Raw genomic sequence first — 12,086 nt, 5'->3', positions numbered from 1 at the left:
CAAGTCTTCTCTGAATATTAGTTGGACGTAGTTATGCAATATGAAACCAATCACTAAATTTTTATTTCGAGATTTTTATTGCAAGTTGTACCTGAATGAATATCAGGCACAATTTGCAATAAAAATCTCGAAATAAAAAAAATTGGTAGTTCAATATTGCTAGCTTGTATAATAACTGCGCTCATTTATATAAAATGCGCGCGAATTAACAAAATTAATTAGAAAATCGCTAGATTAGTTTGTCGCAAAGCGGCAAATACAGGATGCTTAATTTTATTAAATGGGAAGTTTAATTGCGCCGCAGCTTCTCTACTTTCAACACAGGAAAATGCAATGTATGCACAGTAAATGTGAAATCTTTTTCGCAGCTCTCAAATGTCACTTGAAAGCGCGTAATAATCGCAAGCGACGAACTCTACATCTCTATATACATACGACGAACGAATGCGAATGCGAAACTCAACTTTGTATCGGACGCACATGTGCGTGACATCACATTGCGAGTGCTCGCATCGTTAAACGCTTCCACTCGGTATAGTATAATATAAGAACATACACTTCTAGAGAAGCCACCAGCCGTTATATGCGGGTCCGCTATAGCTGCGTGTCTGCAAAGCAGGAAGTTCCGTCGAAATAGAATAGAGGCGAATTGAACTATATACCTTTACGCTTCGTGAATTTCGCATTATCTCTCATTCGCCGCACTCGATTCTTGATAGACCGGAACGATCGGATTAAGACACGAAGGAAGTGCAATGCGTAACAGCCGCTCGCGTGTCCATGTGAAAAACGCGAAATGTCATTTATTAAATTTATTACCCGGATCTTTACGTGTTCATATAGAACCATGTTAGAAGCGAAAGGATATGGTAAATCCGGATAAATTCGACGAGCGAATGTTTTATAAAGAACACGATAAATGTATGAAAAATGCGATAAAATAAAATAGTTTGAAACCAAACTCAGAGATGTAAACATTAAATTTCACCAAATACTGTACTGATATGAAAAAGTCTGAAACGTATCCTATATAAAACTAGAACAATACACACACACAAGTGCGCTATGCGCGCGCCATTCCTTGATTTTATATAAAAAAAAATGATATTTTTATATAACGTATGTTTAAACTTGATTAATATTTTTTTACAGAAATCAGCTGAATAAAGCATTAATTTGCTAATTAAATTTTAAAATAAAAACATGTAATAAAAATTAAAATAATAATATATTAAATAATATGATATAATTCTATAAACTCGAAAAATATTTTTTGACAGAAATCAGCTGATAATTGTCAAGTAATATTATTCGAGTTTAAACTATTATAACATTTTATTTAAAGCATATTTTTATTTTATAATTTTTATTACATACTATTATTTTAAAATTTAATTAACAAATTAATGTTTTAATCAGCTGATTTCTGTCAAAAAGTATTAATAAAACGTTAAATTGATAATTAAATTTTAATATAATAATTATGTTTTTTCAATTCTTATTCGATTAAATAAATATACATTTTGTAGGTCTTGAAGAGACCTTTAAAACGCGCCCAAGACGAATGTTGTACGACTTACACAGGCCTTAATTTTCGCGAAAAACGTTTAAACTTTGAATTCAGAAATTAAGGCCTGTGTAAGTCGTAGAACATTCGCTGAGGACTCATTTTGTAGATCTTGAAGAGACCTTTAAAACGCGCCCAAGACGAATGTTGTACGAATTACACAGGCCTTAATTTTTGCGAAAAACGTTTAAACTTTGAATTCAGTAATTAAGGCCTGTGTAAGTCGTAAAACATTCACTGAGGGCTCATTTTGTAGGTCTTGAAGAGACCTTTAAAACGCGCCTATACAGAAAATGTTCTAGTCTTTATACAGGCCTTAATTTTCGCGAAAAATGTTTAAACTTTGAATTCGAAAATTAAGAATATTGTAAGAATTCTAGAACAGTTTCTTTGATGATTGTTAAAAATTATTATAAACGAATATAAGATATTATAACATATTATATACAACATATAACTATATTTTCATATTTTTAACATATTTTATTTTTAAAATTAATTTAGCAAATTTTTATTTTATTAATATTTTTTGGCAGAAATTATCTGATTAAAGCGTTAATTTGCTAATTAATTTTTAATATAATATGTTATGAAAGTTAAAATAAAATATATGTTTTAAATAATATGTTGTAATTTTTTAAACTCGATTAATTTTTGACAGTTATCAGCTGATTTAAAAAAAAAATATTTGCAGATAAGGCATTAATATAACATATTATTTATAACATATTATTTATAACGTATTATTATATTTTAATATTTTTAACATATTATTATTTTAAAATATAATTAGCAAATTGACGCTTTATTAATACTTTTTGACAGTTATCAGCTGATTTCTGTCCAGAAATATTATAATCGTAGATAAGACATAATATATTATTTACAACATATTACTATTTTAATATAAGGTATATTATAACATATATTATTTACAAAATATATTTATATTTTAATTTATATAACATATTATTATTTTAAAATTTAGTTAGCAAATTTTTACTTTATTAATATTTTTTGACAGATACCAGCTGATTAAAGCGTCAATTTGCTAATTAATTTTTAAAATAATAATATGGTATAAAAATTGAAATAATATTATTTTAAATAATATATGTTATAATTCTTTAATCTCGATTAATATTTTCGACAGAAATAATAAAATGTTTTAAATAATATTTTATAGTTCGATATCTTTTAATTCAATTAATATTTATGAAAGTTATCAGCTGATGATTTCCATCATAATTAAAATATTATTCGTGTTAAAGTATTTATAACATATTATTTACAACATTATTATTTTAATTTCTATAACATATTTTTATTTAAAAATTTGGTTAGCAAAAATTAACGCTTTAATCAGCTGATTGTTGTCAAAAAATATATTAATCGTGTTTAAATAAACTTTATATTATGTTTTTAAAAATGTCATTCTTTTTAACATATAAAACCGAAGAATGACGCGCGCGTAGCGCGCGCTTGTGTTGTTCTAGTATATAGAAAAAGAAAATACTGTGGAAACATATGAGTTTTTTAGAGCTCTTTTTTTGTACCGCTACTTATACTAAGTGTGCGTACAGTTATAAGAAATATTTCCGGCAAAAAAGAGTATCGATTTACATGCATCATGCAAAGCTATATTATATATGCTCTCTGTGTTGCGGATCGATAAATGAAATTCAATGAATAAAGAGAGTGTTCTCGATAATATAATTAAATTAATTAATTTACAATTTCATAATCGTAGAATCATAAATTAGCGAGAAATTTTCACTTACACGTACACGTTATATACTTTTATGTATGTTTTAAACAAAATACACATTATATATTTCAAGCAAGACATTATAATATATATTAACAAAAACTGACCTGCATCTTTTGTTTTTTAATTGATAACCCACTGATAAAGAATTCATATGTAAAAAGAAAAATATTTAATTTTGATTAAGTATAGAGAAGTTTAAAGTAAAATGGTTCGCGCAAACGCGAGCGCAGCAAGCTTATCGCATAACATTTTTGCATATTATGCATATATGTATTGTAACAATTTATTTCATACAATAAGAATCTCATATATCGTTCTTATATATGCGTATATATACAGGGTGTTACAAAAGCATCGGATTTGCTTAACACCATGCGATAGAGAATGAAAATCTAAGATTTTTCCTCAATGAAAATGTCGAGGCATCAATAATTTTCGAGTTATAAGTGATTGAAAATGAAGGGCTTTTCGCAAAATAAACTTTATGGAATTAAAAGATTAACAAAACTGCATTCTTCAGTTAATTTCAGGTCAAGTTTAATTTAATAGAATTTTAATTTAAGGCTTAGTTACTAAGATATATGATGGCAAAAATTGGGAACTTGCAAAAAATGATGACCTCCCTCGACATTTTCGTTGAGGAAAAATCTTCCCACACAGAGCTACATATCTAATCGATATCTACTGGATATCGACATATCCATATAATGTCCATATCTATTATGGATAATCAATAGATATCTATTAGATATCAAAAATATCTATATCTCCCGTATAACCAGCTGGGATATCTAGTGGATATCCACATATTATCCACACATCCATGTTAACTAAAAATTTATTAAAAATATCCACTAGATATCCATTAGATATCATATAATGTCCACATATTCACGTCCACTAAATATCTAACAAAGATATCTAGTAGATATCCACTTATTGTCCACATATCCATGTCCATTAAAAATCTAACAAGGATATTTAGTGGATATCCGATTATTGTCCACATATCCACGTCCACTGAATATCTGACAAGAATATCTAGTGGATATCCACATATTCTCCACATATCTACGTCCATTAAAAATCTAACAAGGATATCTAGTGGATATCCGATTATTGTCCACATATCCACGTCCACTGAATATCTGACAAGAATATCTAGTGGATATCAACATATTCTCCACATATCTACGTCCATTAAAAATCTAACAAGGATATCTAGTGGATATCCACATATTCTCCACATATCTACGTCCACTAAAAATCTAACAAGGATATCTCGTGGATATCCGATTATTGTCCACATATCCACGTCCACTGAATATCTGACAAGGATATTTAGTGGATATCCAATTATTGTCCACATATCCACGTCCACTGAATATCTGACAAGAATATCTAGTGGATATCCACATATTCTCCATATATCTACGTCCACTAAAAATCTAACAAGGATATCTATTGGACATCCACATATTCTCTACATATCTACGTCCACTAAAAATATAACAAGGATATCTAGTGGATATCCGATTATTGTCCACATATCCACGTCTACTGAATATCTGACGAGGATATTCATTAGATATTTACATGTTATCTACATAATATCCATGTCCACCAAATAGCTACGAAAGATATTTATTAGAGATCCACGTGTTATCTACATATTCATTTCTTATTCGTAAAAATGTTTGCCAGAAATATTTAATAAGCATATATTCATTATTAATTAGAAATTAAAATCTAAATAGTTATATTTGAATTTTTTTTATATACGTATAGTTAATATTATTATTAACTATTCGATATTTTACATTTTGTATTATGTGCGTAATACGCATACGTTTATCTTCTTGGTGCCTATTATAATTATGGTTCTTTATTGGGTGAGTTTACTCACGAGGTGAAAATTACAAAGTGAGCGATTCACTAATAGATTATCTACGATTTCATTCGTCGAAATCTAGTGAATCTCTCACTTTCGTAATTTTCATCTTGCGAGCAAACTCACCCAAAGAACCGCAGCACTCTTATTTGTATTTAGGCGCGTAACTGCAATACATGTGTGTACATATATATCCCTGAACATGAAAATCCCGATGATTGTGCGCGCCGCGGCTACTTTGTCATTAATTGGCCACTTTCCAATTCATGGCGCCCTTAACTGCGCGATGTTGTTCTGCGCATATGATCTGACACGCAATTAGCTAATCGGAGACACGTGAGCTGCCGAGTCAAGCCGGCATCCGGTATCCGGTAAAGAATGAGGAAGCACGTAGCACGAGGCCATTGTTACGTGATTGTTACGCGAGATGTATGTACCGTGTGTGAATCAAAATAAATCCATAAAAATCCAACACATTTGTATATTGTGCATCGGTTTGGGTGTCCTTTTGTGCACGAATTTGTTCTGTAAGTATATTTTCTTTTCCTTTTGATTATTCTGTATAAAGATATACTCAAAAATTATTTTGCGTTTTGTGACCACGTTGGCTAATCGTGATACGTAATACACGTAATAATGTGCGTAATAATATATTTCATATATTTATTTTAGCAGTAGCATATACATATATCTAAATTAATTTGATATAACTAAATTATTTTGTTGCAGTGCAATTTCAACAGTCGGAAAGACTACCGAGTCTTACATTATATTATGGCATCGGTATTTGCCGGTATATAGTTTCAACCTTCCAAAAAAGATCTCGAACTAGTGCTTCTAATAGGTCCTTGTTTCAAAGAATTTGGCATCGGAATTTGTCAGGTATATTTCTCATAAGTTATTTTTAGTATAATTAAATATCTTTTTTTGCAATCTTGTTTTTCAATTATAAAAATTTTGCTGTATATGTTTGTCTTTATTTTATCTTTATAATATATAACTAAGGATGATAATAAACTTATATATCTTTTTGACTTGCATCACTTCTCATTCTAATAACTTATTATTATCATGTTATATATGCTGTCGCTTTAGATTGAATAAATACTATATTTGCGATGAATATATATATATATTTTTGGAGTTGCATATATTTAAATAAATTTGAATATTTTGTTGCAGTGCAATTTCAACAGTCGGAAAAACTACAATGTTTTCCATTTTATTCTGGCATCAGTATTTGGCATGTAGTTTCAACCTTCCAAAAAAGATCTCGATCTAGTGCGTTTCAAAGAATTTGGGATCGGAATTTGTCAGGTATGTTTCTGATAAGTTATTTTTAGTATAATTAAATATTTTTTTGCAATCTTGCTTTTTTAATTATAAAAGTTTTGCTTTATATATGTTTGCCTTTGTTTTATCTTTATCTATAACTAAGGACGATAATAATTTCATATATATATTATAATAAATTCATATATTCTTGATTTGCGATACTTCTCATTCAAAATTTTTGTCAGTCACATTAGCTGTTTTCATGTCATATTAGCTATTATCGCTTTAGATTGAATAAATACTATATTATAGTGTTGAATATATTTTCAGAGTTACATATATATCTAAATAAATTTGAATATTTTGTTGCAGTGCAATTTCAACAGTCGGAAAGACTACCGTGTCTTACATTTTATTCTGGCATTGGTATTTGCCATACAGTTTTAACCCTCCAAAAAAGATCTCAACGTTGTGCGTTCCAAAGAGTTGGGCATCAGGATTTGTCAGGTATATATGTTTTTCATGTCATATTTATAAATTAATTTATAAATTATTGTTTTGCGTTTTTCTGATTTTTGTCTTGATTGTATATTTTATTCCTCATATATATTTGATACTTAATACGAGGGATGAACTGTTAAAAAATGTACAATGATTATCATTTTTGGCAAGACAACACATTCTGTTACTACATTCTGTTACTAACATTGCCATTGTATTTCTTTCATTAGTGATGATGATGAGAATTTATTACTAATATTCTTCTTTTATTGTTTGTAATATTGCTGTTATTGCTGCAATATTAAGTATTTCTAGGATATTACTTTTTTACTTATATTGCTAGTACTATCTCAGTATATTTCTCTTAAACATTTTTTACAATTTTATTTATTTTATTCATTTAAGCACCCCAGCAATAGTAATTTATTAAAATTAACTATTATGAAAGTTAGAAGATGTTATAACAGGGTGTATACTCCCGGGAAAAAACCTGGTAATTTCTGGAACTTTGTTCAATCTTGAAAAATCAGGGAATGGAATTTGATTGGAATTCAGGGAATTTAAAAAAAATCTTTTTAGTAATTTTATTCTTATTTAGCATTTAAGAAACATATGTCTAACATATCTTGGCAATATTGAAGTTTTTATTAAAGTTTTTTGTGATTTTTTTTTATTGACAATCTATTTTTAGTACCAATATTTTATATAAATTATAAATTTCATGGAAATTTGTTCAATTTTTCAATAGATTATATTTAAATAAATTAATCTGCTTATTTATTTAATAAATAATTAGATAAATAATAATTTAATAAATTTATTTAAATAAATTAGTATTTTTTGAGACGTTTATAATAAATTATTTTTTGTTTTATATTTTTATTTTTATCAAGAAATTCTCAGGAAATTTTTTTACAAAATTTAAGTAGACACCCTGTATAAACATTATTTGTCAGAATATGTTTTCACATGGTTAACTTTTACATAATCAAAATTCAAATTCATCAGTTTCTCGTAGTTTTTCAATTACAATTAATGAATTATTTGCATTTAATTCTAATATGCATGTCAGCATTAAAAATTATAAATTTTTTTATTAATGCTGTTATTCTTTTGACGATTTTCTCCCTTAATAAAAAAAATTGTTGCGTGCTACATGGAATATGTGTGCTTTTCAATTAAAAATTTTTTAAGAAAAAATTTAATATGTGTTTAATTAAAATAAGAAACGATAATATTAATTTAGCAACTTAGTTTAAAAAATATAAATAATAGTTTTTTTCCTGAAAGTAAGGAGCATAGTAATTAAATATTTACTGAATACACACTTCTTAAGATAAATCTAAAATTATAGTAGTTTTCTCAAATAACACTACCGTATTAATGTTGATATATTGTAACGTATTGCAATGTGTTTCTAGCATATTGCTAATATTGTTTGTTTTATTCAATTACACAGTGATACAAAAAATGTAAAGATTGGTTCCGACACGCAAAACACAGATTTGAGAATGACAAACGACGGCAAAATAATTCAACGCAGGTTAGGGTTTACGTTAAATATATTTATTAATAACTATCTATTACTGTCTTATAGGTCTTAATTCTATATACACGGTTCTGTATACACATTTCAAAGATTGCGCATTCTTTCGAGACATTAAACTCCAAACTAAAAAGAATGGTTTGTTTCATTGTTTCAGCAATAAGATGCCAGAAGCATACTGATGAATGCTTATATGACGTGGATGTGCCTGTCATTTGTGTCAAATGTGTCTAGTGCAATTGTCGTACATGAACTATCTCATCGTGAGATTTCCACTGTTTACGTATCTGCCATCGCCGCTCGAAATAATGGAAAAGTCTCATCTGAAGAAAGATATGGTATGTTTTATATAGCGTCCCAGAAAAACTGAATGTGCAAACGTACAATTATGACAATTGTGATAAGGATGATAAAGATCATCGTTAGTTCATTTCATAGTATTATTCGTTAGTTTTGCGGTCCTAAGAGAAAATGTTACTATCCAGTGTTATATAATTTTATAGTGGAGAGTGAAAATTGTCGAAAAGGAAATAGATAATAACAGTAAATATATTTGATTAACCCCTTTCAATATAACACTCTCTTTCTCTCTCTCTCTCTCTCTCTCTCTCTCTCTCTCTCTCTCTCTCTCTCTCTCTCTCTCTCTCTCTCTCTCTCTCTCTCTCTCTCTCTCTCTCTCTCTCTCTCTCTCTATCTCTCTTTCTCTCTCTCTCTCTCTCTCTAGACATTGTATCTAGACATTGTATAAAAATACTATTTTTTTGTTTACGAAATTAATCAATTTGTTTTCTCTGCAAAAGTATTATTGTACATTCTACGGGATTAATTTTAGATGATTAAGAATAATTGGTATATTTAAAAATCAACACAAAATCCTCTTGCAAAGGTTGAATAATAACATTTTATTAAATATGTATACAATATTTATTAATTTTAAATAAGCTTCTTTTGCTAATAATGATTTATAGTAAATTTACGATGTTATATTAAATATTTTGACTCAACCCAATTAGATCAAACTAACTAAATTGTAATTTGTAATATGGAAGTTATTTACCCATACAATTACTGTTATTGTCTATTTCCTTTATTTCGATAATTTTCACTTCATTGTTTACTATAAAATTAAATGTTGTAGTTTTATATAGATGCAGTTTTATAGTGAGATATCTATACGTATATTGTTACGTTTTTATTTCCTAAAAGTTTTGATTTATTTATTTTACATACGATGATGTTCCCTCATCAATGTTTTTAAAATATGAATTTTTGCATTATTTTTTTCAAGGTTATTTACAAGCGTATAAATAAATATGATTAAGTTGAAGCGTAATTGTTAAGTTAAAGCGTATGTAATTATATGTATGCTGTATGATATATAATGTATGCGTGCACTTTTGGAGCAATATATATATATATATATATATTTTGCGTTATAATTAATTACAAGTAGAATTAAGAGACAGAAAGAGAGAGAGAGAGAGAGAGAGAGAGAGAGAGTGTGTGTGTGTGTGTGTGTGTGTGTGTGTGTGTGTGAGGAAATGATATATAAACTTTTTAAATTCCTGTATGTCTGTAAATTCCTAAGAGACTGAGTCTAAAAGCGATACAAAGCATACACACACGCGCGCACGCCACACACACACACACACACACACACACACACACACACACACACACATACAAGGTGTCACTTAAAGCCGCTCACTAAGTACATATAGTTATTTCTTACGAAAAAAATTAGCCGAAAAGTTGTAAGTAATTTTCTTCTATAATACTTAATAAAGGAGTTAATTGCGTACAATACGGCCAAACAGCGCCGAGCTTTAACTTAATGCACGTAAATCGTGCGGCTAATCATGTGTGCTCATTGCCAGATGCCACTCTTTTAATGAGTGTTATAGACAAAAATTACTTAGAACTTTTCAACTAATTCTTTATTAAAAAATAACGCTAACAATAAGTATTTAGTGGCGATCTTTAAGTGACACCCTGTGTATATAATGTTTTGCTTTAAACTACTGTTAATACACATATTTAAACATAAATTTATAAATTCTGTAATCTTAGAATATTATGATCCGTACGCGTATTATGTTTCAAATAGCTAAACAGATTAAATATTAATTATTAATTATTTGCGTTTAAGTTTATCTAAATTCTATTTGTACTGCTTATTAATGAAGCAAGAGAATGTGAGATACGCATTCTGTACGAGAATGTGAGATACGCATTACATACATATGCATTTTACATTGAAAGAAATAAAAACTTTTTTAAAAGATATTTAAAACTGTTTAATTTTAATAAACATTATTACCAATATCTTTTATAAAATATATATAGGACATTGTATGGATATCCATGCCAAAATCTAATAAATATCAATTATATATCCAGTAGATATCTATATAAATATCGTCTGAATATTGATGTCGATGTCCAGTGGATATTGGCCTATATATTCTATGCATATTTATGGAACATTAAATGGATATCCACACAGAGATTTAATGAATATCCAGTATACATGTAATGGATATCTACATAAATATCCACTGGATATTGTATAGATATCTAGTGGATATTTATGTAGATATTCATTGGATATTGTATGGATACTTAGTGGATATTTATGTAGATATCCTATAGATATTTATGAGATCTCGAATGGCGGACATTTGGATATCCATAGCATATCTAATAGCTGTTTCTGTATATCCTGTGGATATCCCTGGTAGACATTGAAGATATCTAGCAGATATCTAATACATATCATTTTTCTGTGTGGGTTCTTAGATTTTCATTCTCTATCGCATGGTGCTAAGCAAATCCGATGCTTTTGTAACACCCTGTATATACATAAAATGTAATTATTATCCTAGGTCCCAGAATAAAGTAAAGGATGTTTATACTTCGAAAAGAAAATGAAAAAAACATGTGCATATAACACAAGATTTTCGCGCGCATTTAAAAAATATATATATTCTATATATATTATATTTATATATTATATAAACATATATATTTCAAAAATAACAAATATAAACATTTTATCTCTCTCTCTTCCTCATAAAATCATATTTTATATACAAAATAGCGCGCAGCAAGTTTTTTCTGTACCTCATCGATGACGAGAGCCGGATGAAAAGAAGTATGACATGACGTTGTCGACTCAGGCTAGTAACATTCTAAATTAAGTTGGCACGACTAAAGATGCGTTCGGAAATCCTACTCGTGAAGTAAAGTAGTTTAGTTGACCAATCAGGAGCCAAGATTTCTTTGTCGTGATTGGTCAATTAAATGAGAGAAGCCTTCATTTGCGCACAGTACAATTGCACACGTTGCAATTGCACACCGTGCTATTAGACACAAAGTTGCGCACAGTTCTTTTGCGCACCGTTCGTTTGCACACCGTGCAATTGGACACGAAAATGCGTCACACATGCTCTATTCACACACACACACAGGGGGGTGCAAGGGGGGCCTTCGGCCCCCCTCCCGCACCCTCCCCGCCGGTAGGGGTGCCTACCAG

General features: G+C 28.9%; 1 protein-coding gene across 2 annotated transcripts; it reads left to right on the top strand.

Moving 5' to 3' along the window:
* The first annotated feature begins 5,285 nt into the window (after positions 1-5,285).
* On the top strand, positions 5,286-10,837 carry LOC145946559 (uncharacterized). 2 transcript variants are annotated; one of them, XR_014427059.1, is made up of 6 exons: positions 5,286-5,756; positions 5,959-6,111; positions 6,412-6,546; positions 6,877-7,011; positions 8,465-8,548; positions 8,709-10,837. XR_014427059.1 is itself a non-coding variant. In XM_083056231.1 (5 exons), exons 1-5 carry the CDS (start codon positions 5,657-5,659, stop codon positions 8,783-8,785), a joined length of 600 nt encoding a protein of 199 aa, XP_082912357.1. In that variant the 5' UTR covers positions 5,600-5,656; the 3' UTR covers positions 8,786-10,837. The 2 variants fall into 2 exon arrangements, 1 of the variants encoding a protein (XP_082912357.1); XM_083056231.1 differs by lacking the exon at positions 8,465-8,548 and having other exon boundaries at positions 5,600-5,756.
* Positions 10,838-12,086: the final 1,249 nt, after the last annotated feature.

The sequence above is a fragment of the Prenolepis imparis genome, unplaced genomic scaffold (genome assembly GCF_030444845.1).
Source record: "Prenolepis imparis isolate NDT839.2.m4 unplaced genomic scaffold, iyPreImpa1.0 SCAF_17, whole genome shotgun sequence".
Classification (NCBI taxonomy): domain Eukaryota; kingdom Metazoa; phylum Arthropoda; class Insecta; order Hymenoptera; family Formicidae; genus Prenolepis; species Prenolepis imparis.
This window is presented reverse-complemented; position numbering and strand designations above follow the sequence as displayed.